Source organism: Plectropomus leopardus, chromosome 16 (genome assembly GCF_026936395.1).
Source record: "Plectropomus leopardus strain MGB_pleo_1.0 chromosome 16, ASM2693639v1, whole genome shotgun sequence".
NCBI lineage: Eukaryota > Metazoa > Chordata > Actinopteri > Perciformes > Serranidae > Plectropomus > Plectropomus leopardus.
In genome coordinates, this window is record NC_142191.1 from 25089950 (window position 1) to 25115854 (window position 25905).

General features: G+C 38.2%; 1 protein-coding gene and 1 long non-coding RNA gene across 6 annotated transcripts; one reads left to right on the forward strand and one right to left on the reverse strand.

Moving 5' to 3' along the window:
• The first annotated feature begins 4670 nt into the window (after positions 1 to 4670).
• Positions 4671 to 14689, forward strand: LOC121955289 (uncharacterized). Of its 5 annotated transcripts, none has more exons than XR_015779251.1 (4): positions 4671 to 5119; positions 6557 to 6941; positions 7176 to 7298; positions 11139 to 13872. It is a non-coding gene; the product is annotated as an uncharacterized LOC121955289 (long non-coding RNA). The 5 variants fall into 5 exon arrangements; XR_015779253.1 differs by having other exon boundaries at positions 13580 to 13872; XR_006106623.2 differs by lacking the exon at positions 11139 to 13872 and adding an exon at positions 13927 to 14689 and having other exon boundaries at positions 4672 to 5119.
• Positions 14690 to 17691: 3002 nt separating this feature from the next.
• Positions 17692 to 25470, reverse strand: pex3 (peroxisomal biogenesis factor 3). Its single transcript, XM_042503164.2, has 12 exons — positions 25243 to 25470; positions 23474 to 23605; positions 23246 to 23327; positions 22904 to 22947; positions 22635 to 22756; positions 21851 to 21917; positions 21697 to 21751; positions 21316 to 21454; positions 21159 to 21229; positions 20962 to 21084; positions 20684 to 20780; positions 17692 to 18878 (listed from the first exon to the last, which is right to left on the reverse strand). The coding sequence occupies exons 1-12, from the start codon at positions 25313 to 25315 to the stop codon at positions 18795 to 18797; spliced, it is 1089 nt and encodes a 362-aa protein (XP_042359098.1). The 5' UTR covers positions 25316 to 25470; the 3' UTR covers positions 17692 to 18794.
• Positions 25471 to 25905: the final 435 nt, after the last annotated feature.

Below are 25905 nucleotides of genomic sequence, written 5' to 3' on the forward strand. Positions count from 1 at the left end.
AGTCGTTCTTCATTTCCTTCCCTTTCTTATTTGACTTCTTTCTTCCTTCCTCATTCTTTCCTTTTCTTTCCTTCCTCTTTTCCTTTTCCATCTTTTCTCTCTGTTCCCTCTTGGCACCCCTCCTTGTAGTACAGTACACTACTGACATACTCCAGCTGCTCCAGTCATGGTTATTTATAATGCCTTAGCTACTTCAGTTAAAAGGACGTTCCATATTTCTTCTTCCTAATTTATCTCATGTGTGTGTATTGGGGTGTATTTCTGTTATTGAACAAATAATAATGCTAAAAGCTCCTGACTAAATGGATTTTATTGTTGATTTATGACTTGCTCTCTTCAGGTATCAACTTTGAATCTTCTTTTTATTTTGGTTAAGTCTTGAAAATAGCCTTAACAAACATATAGAAATGTAACATCTAAAAATCAGTGACATCTGGCTAACTCCACCTCCTAATAAAAGTCATGTGATATGATCCAAGGCTCCCATACAGCTAATAAATGAACCTTGTGGTGGCAATACCTTGAAAAGTTTGATTTTCCCTTTCATTTAATTTCAAAAGCTGCTTCATGCCTTTGAATTGCTTTTGTGTTTCTTAAGAAAAGCCGAAATAACCAAAATAATAATACGTTACATGATTAGCAGAATCTAGGACATCATTTGAGAAAAATATCAAATCTGTAAGGTATGCAAAGTAGGGTTGTCAGTTTTTATAACATATTGTCATTTCAAGACAACACATATTGTCACTTTGTCATTGGAATTTCACGTCTCCATATTACGCTCTAGGCATCCTCCTGCATCTGCAGTTAATGTTCTTGGATCCTAGTTAGGTTTAGGCAACAGAAGCACGTGGTTAGGTTTAGGAAAAAACATCATGGCTCTACATTCATACTGGAAGTGACCAACAAGCTCCTGGGTGAAAGTCTGGGGTTTGTTTGACCCATCCACCACTCTTCCCATCCATCCTGTAGGTACCTTCCAGCTCCTTATATTATGTTGTTACCAGCAGAGTTTCAACTTGACACTGTCCATCCACATATCATACTGCCCCGCCAGGCGCCGTCCAGCCAACCAGTGGTGTATCAGAACGCCAATAAAGGTTCTGCCCCAGCCCCATCATAAAATGACACCATTTGGCTGCATATCAAACTGCTGCGAAAGATGGCGGTATACACCACAATCACTGACAAAGGGTTATTTTTTGTACAATTTGATTCAAAAATGTGTGCTTTTATAAAAGATTATACACTGCAGGAATTCAAGATGGGCTTGACAACTTGTGTTATCTGCAGGGTTGCAAGTAAGATGCCCTTACAAGCTTGCAAAACTCTAATACAACACCTGAGGAACACTGAGGGAAAAACTAAAAAAAAAGTCCAAACATTTATCTTGTGTGTTAGCCTCGGCTGTCAGACAAAAGTGAACACATGCAACAATGAAATCTCAATGCAGTAGGAAGATTGGGCATTTCCATCTCAAATCTTTGCTGTTACAAAGTGGAAGTTCCCTGTGACTCTGCAACTTTTTGCAAGTTGTTGTTGTTCTGAGAATGAACCTGAGCAGGTTCACATACCAAGAATGTTTGCAGGCTTAGTGGTTGTTTGTTCATGTGCTACAGTAGATGTCAGCACTATAGATGACGGCGTCTCATTATGTGTGCAAACGTGTGAAGATGACTCATAAATAAAATCCTTGATGTGTTTGAATTCTTTTCATGCATTCAGTTACGTTGTCAATACTCAATGATGCAAATGCTGGCATAGCAACCTCTAGCTTACTTGTATACTTTGTATTTGTCATATCAATGTATTAATTCATTTTTCATTCAAGTAGCCATGTTGGTTTTTACAGCAGACCACACATAGTATCTGTCCTAAGCATTTTTAGGGGGTTTAAAACCTGGATAACTATGCTACAATTATAAAACAAAAACAAAACAAACTTTTTAAATTAGAGAGACCACCTTGCAATGGGATGACGCCGACCACGATACAATGATCTGCAACCGAAAGCCCTTGCTCAGACAACAGTCATCCTCACACCTGGCTGTCATTGTGAGCTCAACTACACACCAATGAAATTTTGTAACTGCATTTTACAACACTGATGTACTACGATGTAACACTATCCCAACACTGTCCCAATTTCTCAGTTTTTTCCCCATTTCTCAGTTTTGAGATCAATAAAGTATATCTATCTATCTATCTATCTATCTATCTATCTATCTATCTATCTATGATGATGGCAGAAAGTCATCACAGTTGACTCCTACTGTCCACAGAGCTTTGATTTAGACAATGTTGGGTCTAAATAGAGCACGTACTATGTTTTACACTTTATTTTGGTTTCTGAGGTGAGGGGTGTGTATAAGAAGTCCTGCACCTGGATTTGTATAAAACCCACTTATTCATGAACAAAACTTACATCATCAGAAAGGTTTCGATCATGTGACTAATGCACTGACAGGATTAAAGATGTAAGTAGTATAAAGAGTGAAACTCTGCATAAAGAGGCAGGGTGGGGTGGATGAGTCACAAAACACGTGACTTTCCCCTTGGAGACTGGTTCACATCATCTTCGTGATTTTATTTCTTATCTTAACCTACATAACATTATGTTAAGTACATAACATCATTTGTGGGGCACTAACTCATTAGATATCCCACAAACCATTGTATGAGGATACAATGATAATGCAGGACCACAAAATCTGAATATAATAATCACCTTAAAGTGTGTATCATTTCAGGATAACATATAATTAAATTTTTTTCATGATCACAGGCCAACTTTAGTCAAATTTTCCATCATTAGGAAGTTACAGACCAGTAAAAAAGAGGATTTTTTTTCAAATTAAATCAGTTTCTTAACCTTCCTCATAATTATATATATATATATTATTTGTTATTCACATATGAGTAGAAAAATACCAGAATCAGACGAAAGATGTTTTAAGTTTTTCATGTAGTTTTTCAGTGGCCTTTTAACACCAATGAAAATAAAATTATAAAAACAGAGCAACAAAGAGATTGAAGTTACTGGTTATTTGTTGATGTTATGAAAGATGCCAAACTGATTTACTGGTCTTTTTAAAACACTAACTCTTGACAAGCACTCTTGACATTACATTCAAAAGGTATTTATATAACATAATGTTCATGCCAAACATATAACTGTGAAACAGATTTCCCATGAATCCCCAGCCAGCTGACCCCGCTCATTCAATATTAATTCTGTGTAAGTGGATCCCTGACCGAGGCTTTAATCTGCAGCTCCACCTCGCTCCCTCGCTCCCTCGCTCTCTGCTCCACTAACCCCTCTGTTTATGTTTACATGGCTGTTACCGTGGCGACAACACCTTCACGCCCTGCAGACTTCTACCCTTGGCGCAGACAGACAGATGGGTGTGTGAGCGAGGTCGACACAGAGGGAGTGCCTGAGAGAGGGAGAGAGAGAAAGAAAGGGGGAGGGGAAGGGAAACCTCAGCCGGGGCTGCGTTCCATTCAGAAGCATTTTAACTCTTTGTTTCCCTTCCATCCATCTGCAATCTGGAATTTTGCTTTCCTTGTTATTTGCAGTGTTTTTATACTTATGTTTTTTATGTTGTTTTACTGTCTGGTTTTACTGTTCTGTTTTATGTTTTGTATATGGTATGTTTGGATTTGATGTATTTGTACTGGGTTGGGGGTAAATGTGAAATTTTGACTTATTATATGGTATATAATTTAATTTGGGGCTGCATTTAATGTTACAGTCTGCTCTGTCCTGATTCTTTCAGACTTTTGAAAAGACTGGATTGTGTCTGTTTAAGACTCATTTAAGTTGCCTTCACTACTTAGTCTGTCTTTGTTTTCACTTGTTTGGCTTTTTAAGATGATTGATTTCTTGGCTTTGGAGTTTCAGTTTAATGTAGGTTTTTTGTGTGTGTTTTTTGTATAGATTTCCCTATTGTTTACTTTTACTACTGATAATAGTACCATTATTTATCTAAGTATATCTCTAAAGTGCTTTATTACAAAACAGGACATAAAAGTTACACAAACACGTTAACTGACTTTAAATGTCATAAATCACAATTACCATTACATTCAAGAATCAGGGTTAAAGGTTAGGTTTGGGCTTATCACTCATTAATAATGCTCACTCAGTTGTTTTATATCTAAACTAAGAAAGGCAATCAAGAGAAGCAAGGGATCACAGAAAGTAACACTAAATAGAATGCGTCCCAGGATTCCCAGGATTTCTCTTGGCTCGACCTGGCGTCACATCCTCTTGTTGCTCTGCTGTTATTTTTAGATCCTGTGTTAACTGGTTTAAATGGCCTTGGCAGCTGCGACACACACTCTCACACACACATACACACACACTTTTTTAAAGTATCAGTGACGTCAAAACACTACTGATCTTTATTTGTCTCATACAAGAGTTGTACAGCAGTGATGTAAAAAGACATTACATCACTGTGTCGACATTAATAAGTGGGAAGATTTGTTACTGTGTAAATAGACTCGTAGTCATAGATGACATATCTGGGCCACTGGCTAATATTCGCATCTGTATGTTGTGTATTTAATTACATTTTTATAATTATGTCTACAGACAAACAGGAAAAAAAATAGTGACTCCACATCTCAAGGATACATAAAAAATATGAAGAAAGGGATACCAGACCTAAAAATGACATCAAAAACTCAGATTTGAGGGCCTCTGACTCTAAAACAAATGTGTTACGAATGTTTACATCACAGTGACAGTGTGAGCAGTTGTAAAAACTAACTTGAGAAGGAACAACTCCTCCTCACTCTGACGCTGCCGAGTTAAAGTTTAACTCTAAATTTCCACTAATTTCAGATGAAGTCAAAGTGCTTCCTGATTCCAGCCTTGATATCAGACTACACACAAACATACACACACACAGCAGCAGCAGCAGCTTTTTGTTTTGCTTGATACGCTCAGTTTCGCTCTTCTAATCATGACTCTGCGTTTTTGTGAGAGTTGATTCTTTCCCAGCAGAGTCACGGTGTTTTGGTTCTTTCGCGCACATGCTGTACATGAGGTTTACATCGTCTTTAACCTGGTTTCATCACATAGTTTCACATCAGCTCTCTTCATGTGATGGTGAGTCAAATCAACACATTTCAGTTGATTTCACATTTTCATGTTGTTTACTGTCATGGCTTATGAAATCCTACCTCACTTCATCTCAGTTCAAAAACACTAAATTCAATTCATTGTACATGGATTAGCAGTAGAGTTAGTACTAGAAGTGGTTCTTCAGTAATAGCTATCGCAATGAAAGCAGAAGTATTTGTTGTACTGTATATTGTAATAGTTGTAAAAAGTACTTACAGTACTTGTAGTAAAGAGTGATACAGCAGTTGTCGTAGCATCAGCACTGCCTGTGGGAGTTGTAATAGACAATTTTATTGCGTTCCAGTAAGTAAGTGCAGGTAGTAGCAGAGTGATAGTAGAATCAGCAGCAAAAAGATGCAAAAAAAACTGCAGAGACACAAAATAACTTCAAACAGGCAAAACAACCACAAAGGGTTACAAAATGACAACCAAGAGAAACACAATGACCAAAAAAAAAGAAAACACAAAATGAGCTTAAAGAGACACAAAACCACACAAAAAATATGCATTATGACTACAAAGAGATGCAAACAAACTAAAAAAGAGGCAAAACCACAAAAAAGTCTGTGCGTCTTGTTCTTATGAAGGTGGTTGGGCCTTTTGCATATCTGTGTCCAGGGGCCCATTGTCCCATTTTCTGCTTATAGAAGAAGTGATAATAAAAATAATAACAATAGGGAAAGTAAGATAATCATGATCCTTTGCAGTAAATTTGAATTTGTTCATATATGAAAGACTCGCTGTGGACTAAAAGCTTCTGCCAAATAAATGTAATGTAATGTGAAAATATCACTGTGGTAAACAAACTTTCACCAGTTTATATTTAGTGGTTCTTAGTTTTATTGATTAAATCATGTTACAATTCTGCATTTTGAAGTTTATCATTGGGACAATCCTTTACTTGGATCACAAATTCTGCCTTTAATGTCATAATATAGTTATTTTATCATCCCACATTTGATTGTGCCTTTTGTAGGGCTGAGTGATATGGATAAAATCAAGTATCAGGATATTTTTTAACAAATACCTTGACATCGATATTGTGACAAAAATGCAGGGTTGAATATTGGTGCTTTCACAAAATATTTATACAATAAGATTGTTGATAAATAATCATCATTAATGTGGATATAATGGCTAAGTGGGTAAATGCAAACAGATGAACAACTAGAATAGTCCAATAAGTTTAGAGAATTACACCACAAAAAAACAAGAAAAGACAACACTGTTCTGATGATATCCAAAATATAGTCTCATATCATGATATGGATATATTATTGATATATTACCCAGCCTAAAGTTATTAATCTCATCTCACCTTCGTTTTATCATTTTGACTCATTTGTTTAGTGTATCTCATTTGATTTTATCCAAATTCATTTCTTTTCTTTTTAACCTATTTTTTGCCATTTTTTCTATCAGGTCATCTCTCCTCAGTCTTGCAGAGTGGTGCACAGAGAACAACCTACTGCTCAACGTCAGCAAAACCAAGGAGCTGATTGCTGATTTCAGAAAGAAGGAGGCAAAGACACACACTCCTATCAGTGGAGCTGAGGTGGAGCAGGTGAACAGCTATAGGTTCCTGGGAATTAGTATCACTAAGAACCTATCTTGGTCATCGTAAATCACCACCCAGGTTAAAAAAGCACAGAAAAGGCTCTACAGCGGGTGATTAAAACTGCCCAGAACATCACTGGTTCCCATCTACAGAGCAGCAGTGACCTCAGTGAAGTGAGGTGTCTGCACGGAGCCCAGGAGTATCTGCTGCTGAACCACCAGACTAAAGAGCAGCTTCTTTCCCCAAACTGTGAGACTCATAAACTCCTCCTTTGATACCAAAAGATGCAGCAGGATTTAGGGACAAAATTTAATTTCATTTTCTTTAAACTTTGTTGTTTTTTTTAAATGTTAAATAAATCTACCTTGTACCTCATGTCTTATCACATTATCTCATTTTACATCTTATATCATGTTACATTTTATACCTGAATCTTATAATTATCTAGCTCTCTCTGTTGTACATATGTCTGGGTCAATCTAGGCCAATCGAAGGGCTCAGGTGAGATGACATCACCCCCCCGATCAGCAGTGTGACCTCAGCCTGCATTATGAATTCCTAACGAGGATCCGACGGCATCCAATCAGAGGAGGCTCAGATTATCAGGTAATGAGGCCTGACAGTAGCCAGCCAATCACATTGCAGCTCACAGATTACTGCCTCAGAGGGAATCAATAATGTAGACATACACACACACACTCACAGTCGCCCCAAGCTTGCCCTTACTACCATTACAGTACATGACGAAGCTCGGAGACTTCTAGAGAAAGGGAAGGACGGACTGACTTACAAATAACTGAGAAAATGAATAAAGACCGGAGGAAAAGTGAGAGTAGAGTGAAAAATAAAACAGGATGATCTCAGTGTGGATGATTCATTGCCAGTAGTTGTGAGTCACCACTATAACAGCAATTTCAAACGCAAGAGTCAGGTTAAAACACAGCTACTGTTCACCTGTCACTTTCTGTGCCTTAATCAGCTTTGTTGATACTACAAACTACAACCTGAAACGCTGGCTCCATTCCCACACTGATCATTTAGTTTCAGTCAGTGTTTTTCTTTCTTTTTTCCTGACCGAGTCTGGAGGACAAACACTTTTCACATGCTTGTAAGGGTTTATACAGCACCAGTAGAGATTATAGGATCGAAGGTAGCAGTAGCATACTTTGTGAGCTAACATTTGTTGTTTTAGCAATAGGGGAGACTGGGGGTTGTTGTAACAAGGGGTAATTGTAATATTTCAAATTACAACCAAATTACAACTCATTCAGAAATGAGCCATGAAACTCATTATGCACACTGTCTGTGATGAACCCTCTCTACCTGTCAAAGGACAAATTAACATCTCATATTTGTTTATCTGCCAAAACTGATTCTGCAGAGTATTTTTTATCTACAGTGTTTTCCTCATAATGTCTTAACCTTTAATATCAATGAATTTACCTTGTCCAGCTTTAACCCTTTGAAACCTGGATTGACACAACCTTTTTTTTTTGTGAGTCCAGACACCTTTCACAGGTATTTAAACTTTTAAACACAGAGCAAATTGGTTTGATTTCTTCCGAAAAACATGGGTGGAAAGGCAATTAGCAACCTGGCAAAAAATGTCCTGCAAACTGCAAGAAATTAGTACATTTGAAAAATTATTTTAAAAATAAGCTAAGGGAAAATTAAACTAAAAACCCAAATGTTTTAGTTTGTCATAATAATATTATACTTTTTTCAAATAATTTCCTGGTTTGTGTTTACTTTTTCCTGTTTTTTACTTTCACCCTTTTTTTCTTTGTCTTTTTTTGTCGACAGGGTTACTACTGATAATAGTGTCTTAATCGTAAACTTTATCAAAGATGGACGGCATAAAAGTTCCTCAGAAGTAAAGCCAAAATGATCGCTCCCTGGTGGCTGGCTGCAGTTTAGATCAAAAAGACTGCCGACTCTATGCTAGAGGATGAACAACACATTCTTGTCCAACTCATCACATTTTGCCACCTTGCAGTGGACTTCCGCGTCTATTTATTCCATTTTAGGTATTTTTCGGCATCTGCTGTTTATATTGTGGGATATCGCAACTGTGATGTCAACAAAAGCAAATGGTGGGATATTGCGGCATGTGGTCATGCTCAGACAACACGAGCACACGGTAATCAACACCGGGATACCAACAACGGCACGGATGGTTAGGATTAGGAGAAGGAGACACATGGTAAGGTATAGGAAAAAAACATCACATTCAGACGAGAGGCAAACACCAGACTCCCACATGAAAGTCCTGGGTTTGTTGGACCATCCATCGCCTCTCTAACCCACTACATAGGGACCCTCGCACTTCTTACATTACTCCTAGATTACTCCTCAAATTAAAAAGTAGAAATTACTCTCAGTAAAACGTGTAGTAGCAGAGGTATTGATACTTACAACTTACATTAAAAGCAGTTGTTGGCTTACATACTGTAAAATAAACCTGAGATGATTCTATGATCTTTTGTGGTAAAACAGAAGTTGTTTGTACATGAATTCCTCGCCACGGCTGATGATCAAACCTGAATACCTGAAATGAGCATAAAGGTTCCACCTGCTGAGTCACTGTGATAGTGGAAAGGTTTTGTACACACCTGATCATTATCACAATAGATTTTTGACTCTCTGTAGGAAATATCCCACTGAAGGGAAAATTTTAAACACTCACTGTAGGCCACGTACAACAGCGATTATGAAAAAACATGATGCCAGCTCAGACATCACATGACCTGAGTCATTGTGTCACTCAGCAGGTTTCACAGGGAGGTATCAAGGCTTTGTTTCACTGATCTTCTTGGTTGCACTAACAGATATTTAAAAACAAAATGTTACTTAACTTTCTGCTTGTTACGGAGCTGCTCTACTGTTTGGTGTATTTCATAACTGAGAATCTCCTTTTCAACAAAACTCATGATATGGGGGTCATATTAGCAGTCAGCAATGGTACACAAAGAAGCCAATCCACTTACTCAATAGTAAAGGCAGTGAAGTGTTGCAGCCTGTTTTCATTCTGAACTCATAAATTAGCGACGCTTTGATGGTGCTCTTGTCATTAGTCCACAAAAGGCACCTTTTGCATGCAACTGAAAGGAAACCGGGCGGCGTCATCATCAGATCACTGCTGGACAAAACCAGTTAGGGTGTGATTATATGCCTCTGGACAGCATCTGCTGCGTCCACATGAAACGCAGCAGGACAGCGGCAGGTTGAAACGCCAATGTTAACAACAAAATATAAGGGCGCGTAGGGCAGGCAAATGGGTCCTAAACCCCGGGCTGCTGGCACCTTGAGTCATGTGTAAGCATGTTATTTACTGTTCATTGAGTGGTTATAACGCATGTTGTAACTCTGTAAATCACAGGTTTACCCCAACACTTGACTTAATAAGGTGCCTGTTTGCTGTATTGATGACTTCACTGAAATTACACAATCTGATTTTGGATTCATGAGAATGTTTTTTCCTGCTATGCAAGTTTCAGATAAAAATTCCACCACTCCTCAAGTCCTTTTTTTTGTTTTGAATTTATAATGAGTCTTTGTTGCTTTTGTTGGAACAACTCCCGCATCACTGAGCTGCTTACATTGTAAGGGGGTGGGAACATTTGTTTGAATAAGATCTATAGAGCAATAATCTCTGTACTCAGATAAAGTGTTACTTTATTCAGTGCTGTAAATACAGTAACTATTATGGCCACTGATGGGTATGGGACAGTAGACATGGCTGATTTCACAGTGATGGTAAACTGGTACTTGAAATTTCAGGTCATTTTCTTGTACTTTTTACTAATTTGTTGTTAATTTTGGGGACATTTCTTTTGTCATTGCTCATTATCTTCCTCCCATGTTTTTGAAAGAAAATAGGCCATTTTCCTCAGGTTTCAAAGGGTTAAAAAAGGTTTCCACTATACTAGCAAACACAGTTATCAATTTCCATTAATTGTCAAAATATGCTTTGTTCATGTCTATTTTTTAGCAGTTTTTTTTAATAATTTTGTGACTTGTTTTGCTGTGCAACAAAAGTCTGCAGATAGAAACTATTTTCTCTGTTTTCTGATGATCAGAACAGCTGGGGAAGATGAAAAAAATACATATTTCAGGGAATTTCAACATAACTGTGATGCATAACATGTTTTTCCAAACTCTCAAACAAATAGCATGTACCTGTTCCCGTCTATCAAATAGTTCCTACTTTTGCAATGTGGGTCAGTGGTGTAGACGTGAGCTGCGTCATGCAGCCAGAAAGTGTTCAAAAACATCAGTGGCTCAGACTTCTAGTTCACCAACAGGGGGATTTCCAGCTCTGTGCCACAAACCGGGCAAAGACGATAATTCACTGTGGAGCAAGAACAAACATACCACGACAAAAGTTCAAAGTGTGACACGCAGTCATCTGGTAAAGGCTAATTTGAGTTGGAACTGTTTTTGCAGTGTTGAACGGGACTCTGCCCAGCAGCGCTTTGATGGAAAACTGCCTCACTACACACAGTTACTCAGCAAATAAAGGCCCTTTTTTATAGAACAAAGCCTCCATTCTGCCACTCTGCATGATTCAGCTTGTTTATGTGGGGCTCCGGCTCTATTTTGGGATGCAAAAAATTATTTCGTCAGCACGACGGGCCCAGTGACACGTTTCGCACAGACAATCAGCAGAGGAGTGTTGTCAGATTGAGCAGAGCGGGTCATGAGGTGGTGAGGCTGCAGCTGACTGGAGGCACTGTGTTGCAATTCAGAGGAAAATGAGTGGAGGTCAAACACATCACACACGCACTCACAGTGTTGCAGACCACATGGCATTCTTCATTATGTGGAAATTTGATAACCATCTGCCAGACAACATGTGTGACTGTGCTCTGTCAGGGAGAATTTCTTTGGAAAGTGAGGACATTTTGTTCAGTCTTTATTTTTGCAAATTGCTGTTTGGGGGAAAGGACATGGTTTTTGAGTTAGACTTGAAGTTAAGGGTTAAGCATTATGGTTCAGAGGCTGGGGAATTGATTATTTCAACAAAAGCTCTCATGAAGTAAGTTCAAAAACTCAGGACTCAGCTCCAACTCTTAAATTTTAGGGGGTTGGGAGATGGTGTTTTTTTGTTAGGGTTAGAGTGAAGTTCAGGTTAAGGGTTACAGATGGACAGGTGGTTTTGCGTGGTGTCCGCAGTGATGCGGACGCTCCACCGGACAGTTGTGGTGAAGAAGGAGCTGAGCCAGAAAGCGAAGCTCTCGATTCACCGGTTCATCTATGTTCCATCCCTCACCTATGGTCATGAGCTCTGGGTAGTGACCGAAAGAATGAGATCGCGGACAAGTGGCCGAAATGAGTTTCCTCCGCAAGGTGGCTGGGCTCAGCCTTAGAGATAGAGTGAGGAGCTCGGACATCCGGGAGGAGCTCGGAGTAGAGCTGCTGCTCCTTTGCATCGAAAGGGGCCAGTTGAGGTTGTTCGGGCATCTGATCAGGATGCCTCCTGGGCGCCTCCCGCTGGAGGTGCTCCAGGCACATCCCACTGGTAGGAGGCCCAGGGGCAGACCAGGAACACGCTGGAGGGATTACGTGTCTCGCCTGGCCTGGGAACACCTTGGGGTCCCCCAGGAGGAGCTGACACAGCCTTGCTAGGGAGAGGGACGTCTGTAATGTTCTGTTCCGCCTGTTGCCCCCACGACCCGGCCTCGGATAGGCGGCAGAAAATGGATGGATAGATGGAAACTAACCCGTTCTCATTCCAAAGTCTTCAAATACCGCCACTTGTTCATTGATTCCCCCTCAGACACTGATGACATGCCCTAACCTAGCTGATGTCATTTTAAAACACTACCGGACAGCGTCAGTTCAAAATACCGCCTGACATTAATGTAACCTTAGCTGGACAGTCCCTATAGGACAGGCGGGAAACGCCCGACCTTCACCTGGGAGTCTGGTGTTTGCTTCCTGTAAAAAAGTTGAGCCAAATATTATGTTTTTAAGTAAACCTAACCACATTAGTTGCACAGGGGAATAAACATAAATTTGAGGGTTACCTACATTGTGCTTTTATTTTGAAAAAAGACTGTATGCATCTAACAAGCAGAAACTGTACATTTCCTGTGAAAAATTGAAATGTGTTTTGAAAAGACATGTATGCATGTAACAGGCGTAAACTGACAGCATCCCAGAATGTCAACAACCGATGCTCCCAGGATACGTAGTGTGTTGGAAGTGAGAATATTTTGTAGAAAACATTTAATACTACAGTTCTACTATAGCTAGATGTAATCTAATGCTTGATAACTTATTCTATTTCACAGCAAAGTGCAACATCTTTTACTGTTGTTTGACTACAATGACACAGCTACTTCGCTGGTCTTTTATCTCCTGCTACAAGTTTTGGGTCAAATAAATACTTCTGACAACACACAGCAGCAGCATTAATTATTTTAACCATTTCATCCACTAAACCACTGGCGGGAAAAAAATATCTCTCCTCCTTATAAGGTAAAGTGTCAAAGAGGGTCAGTAGAGAAGATGATGTCATCTTTTGAGTCACACTCAACCAGGAAGAACATGAATGTCATTATGTGTCCAATTACACTCACACAACCCTATACAGCGACTCCTTTGAGGATTCTCATGGACATAATGATTAATATTTCCCTTGTCTTTAACCTGAACCTTAACCATCACAACTGCATGACAAACCTAAACCTCTAACCCTAATATTTTATGTGTGCCCATTCACCAAGAGCTACACCCCCTGGATGTACCCTGAACCTTAAAACCAAGTCTGAACCCTGAAACATGCCTGTGAACATCTGACTGAAGGCGAGGGCCACCCAAAACATCTGCATTTTTTTTTTTTTTTTTTAAAGATTATTTTTTGGCATTTTTGCCTTTATTAGATTGGACAGATCAGCAGTGCGAAGGGGGGAGAGAGAGGGGACGACATGCAGCAAGGGGCTGTGAGCCGGACTCGAACCCGCGACTGCTGTGGCACAGCAGTGCCATTATACATGGGGTGCCTGCTCAATCCACTAAGCCACTGGATGCCCCAAATGTCTGCATTTACCCCAAATTTTCTCACTCTCATGGTCTGAAACGCAAATTGGTTCTCACAAAGATAGACGCACACCTCCCTACATGTACGAGTACAAGTATTTGTGTGAAATATAATAAATCAGTAAGGTTGATGATTGATTGGTGTTATGACCCTTGAACTTGTGTGTGACGAATCTTTTTTTGTTTTCAGCACGGCAGATAATTTGTCTGCCAGTTTTTTCCACTGTTTGCACTTTCATCCTGATAAGAGATTTCGACAATGACTTCTTCAAAGTTCCACTGAGAACAAACTGTCACCACCAAATCCTGCTGATTCAAGGTCAGAGGGGGAATTTGTGGGGTAATTTGTCTTCAAGAACATTTTTTTTTTTTTTTTGAGACAAACAGAAAACAATTAGTATATAAATATCATATAAAGCTATTATATGCTTATTTGCTAAAGGGCAAAATGTAGGTAAATTTGATTATGAAAATATTAGAGATTTATTCTGTGGTGTTCTATATTATATTTAAAGCAGAGGCAGAGAAAACATTAATAGCCGGTACAGAGTTCATGAGCATCATGAATAAATCCATTTAAGCTGAAACAACACAAAGGACGCAGTTGAGTGAAGATGTGTCCTTCAGATGACCAAAAGCACAGACTGAAACTCTTCCTTGTCCCAAAAAAGAGACCTCGCACAGAAACCAAAACTTCTGATGCATTCAGGCATCAGCCAGTGCAGTCAAATATTTCCAAAGGCGTCACCAGGAAGTTCCCTCAAAGACTGACGGTGTTAAATAACTTTTCATGGTACTGCAGTTTTGAATCTGCAGATGTTCATGTCCTGACTTATCATTAAGCATCATTATAAAGACAGAAATTGACTTTTTTTTTTCAAAACTAATGATATTCCTTTGGCTAAATGTTATCTATAATGGGTAAATATTAGCATCCTAACATGCTAAAAAACATGGACATCATTGGGTGGGTGTGGGGGGGGTGGGGGGGTATTAGACAATGTTAAAGTTTAGTTGGCAGTGTCATTCTAATGTTTGACATCTGATGTTGCACATAATGTATAATTTTCTGTTAATTTAAGTGGTAAATAGTGATACAGTATACTACAGTAATTAACATACTGTATTAGTATGTAGCCCTGTAATTAGGTACCAGCTTGAATCTTGTTTAATGATCAGTTTTAGCAATCCAGCATGTTTTAATCGGCCTCACAAAACAAGGAAACAAAGAATCTGTTTCAATTTCAGTTTTGTAAAAGAGTGTGATAATGAATTATGAAATCATATAGAATTAATTAGTTCCTCCTTTTGTGTTCATCATCACAGTAAATATCAGTAAATTCCTCCACAAATTAAATCTCTTTTTCCAAAAAGGCAGCAGCACTCACAAGGCTCACATCAGGTTTCTAGCAAGTGTTGTTCTTGTTTTTGTCCTTTTGATTCACCTGTTTTATGTTCCTGATCAAGATAAATCTGTGTTTATCAATCCATGTGTAAACTTTACCAAACATAGTGAGGTTTTTACAGAGCGTTTATGAGTTCTGTTTCATGATCCAATAAACTAAAGGAGTGTGTTCTTTTAGTGAAACTGAAGATGTCATGTTCATCTCTTCATCTTCTCAATAGAAACTAGAGTAGTAATAATTTTTTTTTGGAATTATACACCCAGGTTGACTTTGATTAAATTTCCATATTGGAAAAGATTTTCTTTCCTAAATTAATTAGTGAGTGATTAAGAGATGACGGCACTCACCAATGTGTCATGAGTCAGCTGTTTGACTGCACAGTGACAACTTTCCAAGACCAGTAATTTCCAAAAGGGTTGCTCTTATCTCATGAGACTGTGTCCTGCTCTATGCTCCTGCTGCAGTTATGGCGCCCCCTGTTGGCAAAAGTGTTACTCGTTACCTGCTAACTCTTTGAAACCTGGAGCAAAATCACTTTTCTGTGCTACTTTAAGACACTTTTCACAAGTATTTAAACCTTTGAACCATGAGCACAGTGGTTTGATTTCTTTCAAAAACACGGGGGAAAAGGCAATGAGAAAAATGGTAAAAAATATTCCGAAAATTAAAAGAAATTAGTAGATTGAGATTTTAAAGGGAAAAATGCCTAGGGGAAAAAATAAAAAAGCTGTGGAAAAAAAAATACAATTATGATTATCATAATTCTGTATCTAAAATTATATAATAGAATTATATAATTATATTTTCTTGTATTTTACTCATTTGTTGCAAATTTTGGGGGAATTTCTTCTTTCTTTGCATCCATGCAAGTCCCATATGGATCTAAATTTATTGTTTAAGAAGTTTTAAAACCCCACAGCACAGAGGCAGGAAACACAAAATGTATATCAAATCACATTTTACATTTATTATCTCTTTAATAAACTGCTACAAACATAGATTTTAGCTGGCATTCTGGACATTATTCTTTAAAAGGCATAACGTTATTGATTACATAGAGAGATTTACATTCTTACCTGACTATTCTGTAATCCACAAATCTGTTAGAATAAACTTAGCTGACCTAAAACCTGATGTGTTCTCATCTCCAAAGAGGTAAAACTGACAGGTTAACACAACTGCTCTGACAGAAAAATCACTCACTGATCAAAAGCTGCACTTTTTAACTTTTAATTTGCTTTATCCGTTTATTATTGGGCTTACAGGACCGATAAGCATATTTTAGGAGCTGAGTGTTTTTGCACCAGAACTGAACTCTTCACCTTAAACAAATCTAGCATGGGCTGAATGAAACATGTAAACAAAAACATTTTGTTATGTGATGGATTGCAGCAAGAAAAATCAATCTTGTGTGTGTCACTGAAGGGGGACAAATCGAAACGTCTGTGGTACTTGCAAACAAAGGTAGTCACAAAGGGTTTTTTTTTTACTGTGATTACAGTTACCTGGATGACAAAAAGTATCATCAGAATAAAAAGATGACACAAGTGTTGTAGGAGGTGCTGTACAAGTCCACCTCTTCCTGCTCCACTCATCTAACCTGATCAGTTCAATCAGGTGTGTTGACGACGCTCGCTTGGCTGAACACACCTGATTTGAGTTACTAATCGGACGAGGGATGAGTATAGTGCAGCGCAGGGGGTCGATAAGAAAAGGATTTAGAACTACTTGGAAATTTAAAAAACTGTCTTTCCACACAGAAGACTCTAAAATCATTTAAGTTTTTGAAAGAGTAACATATTTTTTCCACTGAATTTACGTACAAGTGTAAACCATGAAGGAACAGGTGGATAGACTTTTGTTATAAAGCAACATAAGCTACCATTTGTGAGAATGATACAAAATGATTGTGCCAATTAACCCCCTAACACCTGGATCGACATCAGTTTTCTTGCTGCCTTCAGACAGCTTTCACAAGCATTTAAAGCTCTGAAACCTGAGACAATTTGTTGGATTTCTTCTGAATATATGATTGTAAATACAAAGAGCAATTTGGCAAGAAAAGTCTCACAAATTTAAAAAAAAAAGGAAAAAAGACAAGAAAATAGCCTAAAAAATTTCTAGAGAGAGGAATTTTAAGATATTATCAAAAAACTAAGGAAAATGTCCTGAAAACTATATTTCTAAATCTTATAATTATATATTTAAAATTATGTTACAAAAAGAAAACTTGATTGATTGATTGAACTTGATTTTTTTATTCTTTTTTAGAACTTTCTGAAGGTCATTTTCTTGTTTCTTTTTATTCTTTACCTTTCTTTTTTGTTGCCTATTTTAAGGTAATTTTCATGCAACTTTTTTCTTAATTTCCCTACTTTTTTGGCCCATTTCTTTTTAAGTAGCTCATTGCCTTCTTTCAGAGCACTTCAAAGAACTGAAGCCAATTTGCTCAGGTTCAAAGGGTTAAAGTGAACCCTGGGTGTTATGGACTATTTCAGGATGCAAGCCATGATGTAACACCAATACTGCCAAGGACACAATAACAAATGGAAAATTTAACTTTCATTTAATTTGAATGTTAACAAAAGAAACATTTTTGGAATGAAGCCCTACATTTAAAGAAAAACGAGGGCAATTCAGAGAGACACTGACACCCTGTGGGCAAAAACAGAACTACACCAAGAAAATAGGGTTTAGAAACCAGATTAAATGCTCCATAAAACAGATACATACTTAAGTCTGCATGTTGTATTGTTTGACTAACGCTTAAAGAACTGAAATTGTGTTTTACTAAAAACTGTGACCACTGGAAGTCATCCAGCTTGGATAAATTACAGTTTTAACGACATATTTAATTTGGAATCATCTTCTTTGTTTTATCATTCTTTAATAACCAATTTTTGTAGGTTGTAATATTGTAATATAAGTTGTAACAACAAGTTGTAATATCCCCAAATTTCCAACATAACCGCTGCAAATTTTCTCCACCATGACACGAAAAATAGTCAAATTTAAGAACAGTGAATATTAGCACAAAAAAACAAAAATATGAACATCAGCCTCCATCGGTCCTGTGCATCCTTTTCCCAACCTGTATTAAGTTATGTTAAAAAATGTTTTAAAAAAAACCTTCTGATATACACAGCCAAGGTGCAGACTGAACAGCTGGAAACGAGAACAGACATAAAACACTCACCACTGCTGATAGAAAAGAAGGAAATCATCCTAAAATCGATAATATCAACACAAACTGACAATGTTTCAGTGTCATCTCGATGAAAAAGTTGCGACCGCTCCTGTCTCCACTTTTTGACTGTCTCAGTGTGTGTTTGTCACCTCTTATGGTAATTAAAACCACTTTAACAGATTAGACTCCATTTCCCAAGATGCAGTAGTCCTGGAGTTAACCACAGGCTCTGCTGTGACTATAAACCCAGTGTGAGTCTTTTCTCCCTCCGCCAGTTCAGTAATCCATAAAGGCTCTGCTCGCAAAAGGAACAGAGAAGCCCTCGCTGCTGCTTTGTCGTGGACATTTCTGCCACGAATCTCCACAGAAAGGAAAAAGGGATGAACAGTCCAGGGCTTAAATCCTTTATGTTTTCATCCCGCTTTCTCATATATTCCTCACCTTACTCTACTGATGCTTCGTTGATTATTTCTGCAGCTCCTGTGGCGTGCTGAAGGTCTCATAGACGTTGGCAGCAAACTCCTTCACCTGGTCGTTCATCAGCAAGTCCTGACAGAGACAGACGGCGAGTTAGAGACACACTAAGAGAAGTATTAAGGACTGATTGTATTTATTGTGTTTTGGCTAATTCTGTGAATAAAAAATGTGCTTTCTTTTTTTTTCAAATATTCCAAAATTATCTTTAAGTTGTCTGACATTTCTTGTCCTCTGCAAGAGTTCTTAAGTAAAAGTCAAACTGTACAAAAGTGGGAATCATCAATCAGTATTTCGTGGGAAAAATTACTTTATGCTGTAAATATATTTTATGATGCTGTTGTAATAATGCCACATAATGCCTTCTGTCAACAGCATTGAACTCGATCGATATACAGGACACAAAAATAACCATCAAAATCCAGCATATTTACAAAGAAGGAAACCTCAAGTAACATCTAATCACAAGCAGCTTTGTTTAATCAAATATAGTCTAAAATGGAAAAATTATGATCATCAAACTCTGTCCGATCGAGGAAAAAGTGAAAAAGATAATGATATGATGAGATGTTTGGTGTCAGCATTTGGTACTTGACAGTTGCTACCAAAAAAAGAACTTTCTGATTTTTTAAGGTGGTCAGTGTTATTAAACATCCTAAAAGTTCAGTTGGAAAAGTTTAAGAACCGTTTTTTGAAAAACTCAGATTACAACAATCTTTCAAATGAAACTGAAATTTTGTCCTCTCTTAAAAACATTAAAGACTGATTCTGAGTCACTGTCAAATTGTGCTTATATATAAAAAATGTGCACTTATAATCTGATCAGAGAGCTGCACATGTTGTCTTGGGATATTTTATTTGATTATCACTCAGCAAACATCCAAGAAAAAAAAAACGGGCAAACAGAGAGTGGACTTTGTTTGGAGATCATTGTGCCAAGGCGTGCAGCCTGTTTGTGCCAACAGATGGGATTTGTTTGCCTAAATTTGGTGGCAGACTGACCAGTGGCGCATGAACAACTTCACTTGCAGCTCCTGGGTTGTATGCCTCTGTGAACCACTAAAGTTACACCTACAGGTTACGTCGTCGTCTGTAAAAACATGGATGCTTCACACACATTTTACACGCAGCAGCACAGAGGGTGTATATAATCCGTTTTAAGGTGGACACACCCAAGATAAGTGTCAGTAATTCAGTATCTGACCAAAAGTCTCCCCTTTTGTTCCTGTGATATGACAGAAAAGGAGAGAATATTATGATGTCACAGTGATGCTGACTTTTGACCGTTTGGATATAAAATATCATCGTTTTATCCTATTACATATTTGTGTGAAATTTTGTCGCAATTAGTGCATAGTGAAAAACATGTTTTGTGAGGCCACACTGACCTTAACCTCTGACCACCAAATTCTAGTCAGTAAATCATTGAGTAAAAATGAACGTTTGTGCCAAATGTGGAAAAAAAAAAACCTCAAGGTGTTCTCGAGATATTACGTTGACAAGAAAGAGGAGGTCACAATGACCTTGACCTTTGACCTACGACCACCAAAATTTAGATTGTTCATCATTAAATCCAAGTGGATGTTCATGCCAAATTTGAAGCAATTCCCTCATGATGTTTTTAAGACATCGCATTTAGAAGAACGGGACAGACAGACAAGCCTCCAGCCACGGCTGTCACCGGCTCTGAGGCAGAAAAAGTGTACTTCGCTTTGAAATTTGGCTGGTTGAGTATTTTGCCATCTTTTCATGCAAAAACACAAAATCAAAATCTAAACATGTGAAAGCCTGTGTCCCATTCCAAAGTGATGTGATTTATATGATGCAGGTTTCTCTTTTTCTCCACCGTGATGTTTGCGTTCGTGAAAGCCCGGTCTCACCTGGACAAAGTAGCTGGGAGTCTCGCTGCAGATTGTGTTGATCTGACCGTTGATTATGGGGATGATTTTCGCCAGCGGCATACTGACTGCAGACAGACTGGAAGAGAGGGGAAAAAAAAGAGGCCAATGTAGAGACCGATGTCAACACGGAGCTAAAATAAACAACAGCAGCTGCGTCTGTTTCTTTAAACAATAAAACTTTAAAAATAAACACAATAAACCTGTGATGCAGATGTAGATAAAAAAAAACAACATTTTTTGTCCGTCAAACAGCTGACCTGTCAGGTGCAGAGCTGAGGGCGGAGTCACAAGGAGGCGGCCGGAAGAACTCCGCCAGGTTGTCAAGAAGACGTGAAAAACCGCGGTTGAAACTGGCGTTTAGGACAGTGTTGAAGTCTGGACTGGAGTCACAAACACACACATCAGAATCACAAAACACACACAGCTACAGTGAGAACACAGGTGTGATGTTTACCTGTCCAACATGTCTCTAGTCTCATTTAACAGTCTGATGGTCACAAGGTCGTTTTCTGTCAGTCCACATGCCTGCACAGAGGACACGAGAATGTCTGTTAAACACCCAGATGCTTTGTCTGTGAGTGCGGCTGCGTGTCGCGCTCTGTGTGTTTGACCTGGTCAGCGAGCGCGTTCTCATCGTCAGCCAGCATGTACCAGGACATCGACCGCTCAGAGTTGGCCTCCACCTCCGCTCTGATCCAGCTCAGCTGCTGCTCCAACTCCAGCACAGACATGTTCTGCTTCAGAGAGACGCTGGAAATAAACAATTTCAAGTCACTTATTAGACGAAAATGACACTATTTTCCGATTCAGGAATCAGAAATGTGAGGTTTTGCTATTTTTCCTCTGTTTTATATGATTGTAAACTGAATATCTTAGTTGTTTTGTTGATGGTTGAGATTTGAAAATACCACGTGATGTATAACATTTTGTTGTCTAAAAAAATTAAAAGAAAAAAATAATAATGTAAATAATCATTAATGTAAGAGACTCACCTTCCCAGTGAGTTCTGTACTGCTTTCTTTACTACTGTCATCAACCCTGTCAAACCTGGGGACAGACAAAGACAAACAGAGGTGGTGATTGTCCCGACAGACTTAATGAACAGAGTTAAACAGAACTTAGTGTGCGTGCATTTTGTAACCCTACCGTCTCCCAGTAGATGTTGGATACTGGACAGGTACTGCTGCTGGACATCTGGGGGAGCCAGAGGAGTCTGGGAGTAAAAGAAAAACATAATAACACACACACACACACACACACACACACACACACACACACACACATATGTAAATAAACCTAAAATATCTCCACCTTGTCTTGCTGTGTGCTTCTTTTTGCTCTCAAAAAGATGTTTCTTTCTGATTTATTGTTTTCTAAAAATCCCCACGCTGCACAGAAATCTCTGAGCATTTCTGTGTCAAATTTTTTTGAACCTTCAGTCCCCCCCCTCAAACCCCACTGAAACTGCTCGAATCTTATTCCGCAACACCAAAAGGCTTTGTAAAATAGACAATTTACTTCTGGAAAAAAACAGCTAGTCTTTTAGAGTGACTGCATCCTACACAAGCAGACAGGAACATAAAGCTTTCTGACTTTCTTTACTTGTCTGATATTCCACTTGTTTACTCTTTCATCAGGGCGACTAAGTACCAGGTAACTGCTTGCAAAAGTCATCTGCAATACGCCTTCACATGGAGGGAATGAGCCAGTCACACTGCACTCTGAAACTCTGGAGTTATAGTCAGATTCCAGTTTCAGAAACTGGAATAATTTGTTGCTTAGACTAGAGCTCCAACGATTGGTTTCAGCAGCAGAAGTCTGCGGTCAAATATTTGCATTTCTTCAGAAACTAACAGTGCTGCATCGAAGTTAAAACTGTGATCTTACAGGCTGTGAAAGGGAAAGAAGCTTGTAAATATGTTTTCCTCACCGTTGAGTTCTTGCCTACAGAGTTGTCCAGGTACAAGTATCCTCCTATGATGTTCAGCTGGACTCTCAGGAGAACCACCAGCATGCAGGTGCTGTACACCGCCACTATGGTGCGGGTGAAACCTGAAGACGACAACAGGTTTGACACGTTTGGGATCAGATACCAGATTTAAAAAAACAATCACATTAAAGCTGATGATTCCTCTGTTTTTGTGCATGAAAGTATTTTATGGGATTTGCAAATAATGTGTCACAACTGCGTGAACTCACTGATGATCTTTAAATCTTCCCAGATCTCAAGCTTATTGGCTGGTCTGTGAGATAATGTGACAGAAAAAAACAGGCATTACTGTTCTGTCCTACAACATAAAGACAACGAGTCATTTTGCACTATTTCACTATAGACAGTTATGTAATGTAACACTTCATATTGGATGTTCATTACAAGAAAAACTTCTAAGATTGGCATAAACTGGCATATTTGCATAAAATAATGAATGTAGATGCAAAATCTGTAATATGTATAACTCAAACAGTGTGTAGGATTGTGCGTAAGTGGGTTTGGAATTGTTTGATCAGTTTTATCTAACAGAAAAAAGCAGATCTACTCACTTGGACTTGAGTAGTGCAGTGAGGCTTTCTGAATTTAGCTGATTGACGATGGCTTCTCTCAGTGGAGGCAGCATGGACAGCACTGCAACACATTGCAGTCAAATCAAGAATGTCTTGAACAAAGAGAAACTCTTAGTTTTCCATTATTTTGTGCTCTTTCGTGGGAAAAAAGACGTACAAGTAATCCAAAAAGATTATTTTTCAGAACAAAAATGTTGCCGTCATTACCAGTCATGTTGCAGGTCCTCTGGTTGCTCTCAAAGTGGAACTGCCGTCTGGCCTGAGCGATGTACTCTGTCGCCTCCCTCTCCTGGATGTCCCTGACCTTCTTCTGGGCATATTTACCCAGGAAGTACACTCCTGGGGATCACCAACAAATAAGCTGCAGTATTACTAGCAAGCACAGGAAATAACTCAACAAACATGAATCACACTTTATGATGAGTCTGAACTGCATGTGGGGTCACCAGCAATTTGTCCCGGCTGAAGTACAAATATATGTTTCGGGAATAGATGTTTCCAAAAGTATTTAGTTTAAATTAAATAATTAAAATTGATCATGCCAAGGAAAAAAAAAAAGCAGCACTCTTTTTATGTGTTTTTATTTTTATTTAGTCTTTAAATTCACATTATATCTTCCTCTGTATTCATCAATAAACAAAAACTTTTGAGAAAATATGTCACATATTTCACTGAAAGCCAAAATCATTATAGAAACTTTGTAAAATCTTATTAATATTTAATAACACCAAAAACTTTGAATGAATGAATGAACTTATTTTGAATGTCACTGAAAGTTAAAGATGTGAGTAGATTAACTCTTTATAACCAGAAGTGACATCACTTTCTTGTGCTATTTTCAGATGCCTTTCACAAGTATTTAGACGTCTGAATCCTGAGAAGAAAAAAAAAACATGGCAAAAATGGCACTGAGCAACTTGGCAAAGCATGTTCCAGAAATTTCAAGAAATTAGTGGATTTAGAAAATTATTTTACACAAGTTAGGGGAAAAAATCTAGGGAAATAAGAAAAAATGCCAGAGATTTGAAACTATCATATATACATATTTAAAATTATGTTGCGAAATTGTAATGTTTAAAGCACATTTTCTTGGTCATTTCTTTGATGTTGTTTTTTAAATTTACTGCATATGTAGATTTTTTTTTTTGTGGGGTGTGGGGGTCTTTCATTTCATTAACTTACAGATAATTTTCTTGTACGTTTTTAAAACTTCCTGCTAATTTGGGGGCAATTTCTTTTGTTGCTCATTGACTTCTTCCCATGTTTTTGAACGAAATCAAGCTTATTTGCTCAAGTTTCAAAGGTTTAACTGAGGTAGGAAGTCGATCACTGATTTACTGCAAAGCAATAAAACAACAATGTTATCCAACCTGCAGTTTTCACAAAGTCACATGGCAGAAATCGCGGACACTTACTGGTCGGAAGTTATGTCCAATATTCACGTCATGTTTCATCCTCGCCTCGCATTCACTAAAGGAGCTTAGCGATAAGTCAGTGTGCTAACATGTAGTAAGGCTCAGCTCCTAAATATGGCGTCAAGTCAGACTTCATTTAATTTTCTTAAAATAAAAGAAAATGTTTTAGTCAATGGCAAAGTCTCAAAAATACAACTAACTAATACTCTCGCTGAAATCATTTTAACGCAGTACACAACCAAGACATTGCGCATTGTTAATTTCAGTAAAATGTAACTCCTGTCTCCTCTTCTTACCTGAGTTCTTTTACTTTTAAGTGGCGTTACACCTGGTTGGATGTGTAAAAATAGTGCCTTTAAGTTGGAAAATTATGCTGCTTAATAGAGAATATATTTGCCGAAATGCAAATACACGCACATCTAATCTTAAAACTTCTTCAAATACATTTTAAAAGGCACGAATTCTACCAAAAGGTAAGAAAATATGACATGGAGATTTTGCAGTGCAGTAAGGCGTGTTGCTGAAGTTATTAGCTCAGAAGCTAACACGAACACCACTTACCTCCAACTACAGCTCCGGTGAAAATAAATTTATTTTTGTGGCGTTTAATAAAATTCCACACAGATGAAAACATCCTCGGAGAGTGAGGGGTTCACAGACCGCAAATCCAAAAACGCTCCGTAGTTTTAACTTTTAGCTTGAACTAGTTCATGGACATGTTTATCGGGGGGATTTTAGACAGTTAGCAGCTCGTTGCTAACATGCTAACTGTCAAAAGTGCCGGTTAAGATCCGCAGAGTAAACAGCGTCACTTCCGGCTATCGATTTCAAAATAAAAACACGCATTTAGCGGTAGACATTAAGTGTCTCGTCATTATGAGGTTGCATGCAAAAAAACAGTTGAAAGTCTGATAGTTAAAAAAGAAACCTGTTGATATTTGTGTTGTGCACTTATGCAATTGCAGATTGTACGTGCCACAATCTGTTTATAACTATATTGCAGCAAAACAGCCTGAAATAGACACAATATGAGCAGAGAGGTCCCAAATTAAAGCCTCCCTCCATCCTCCCTTTTCCACCTATCCTGATTTTAGTATTTGACTTCAAAAAATATTTGATAACAATATATTGGCCAAAAGACACAATCAATGGGCCAATTAAATTTGGTTACATAGTCAAGCCATGTTAATTTTATTCACAAAGCCCACTATCACAAATCATAAT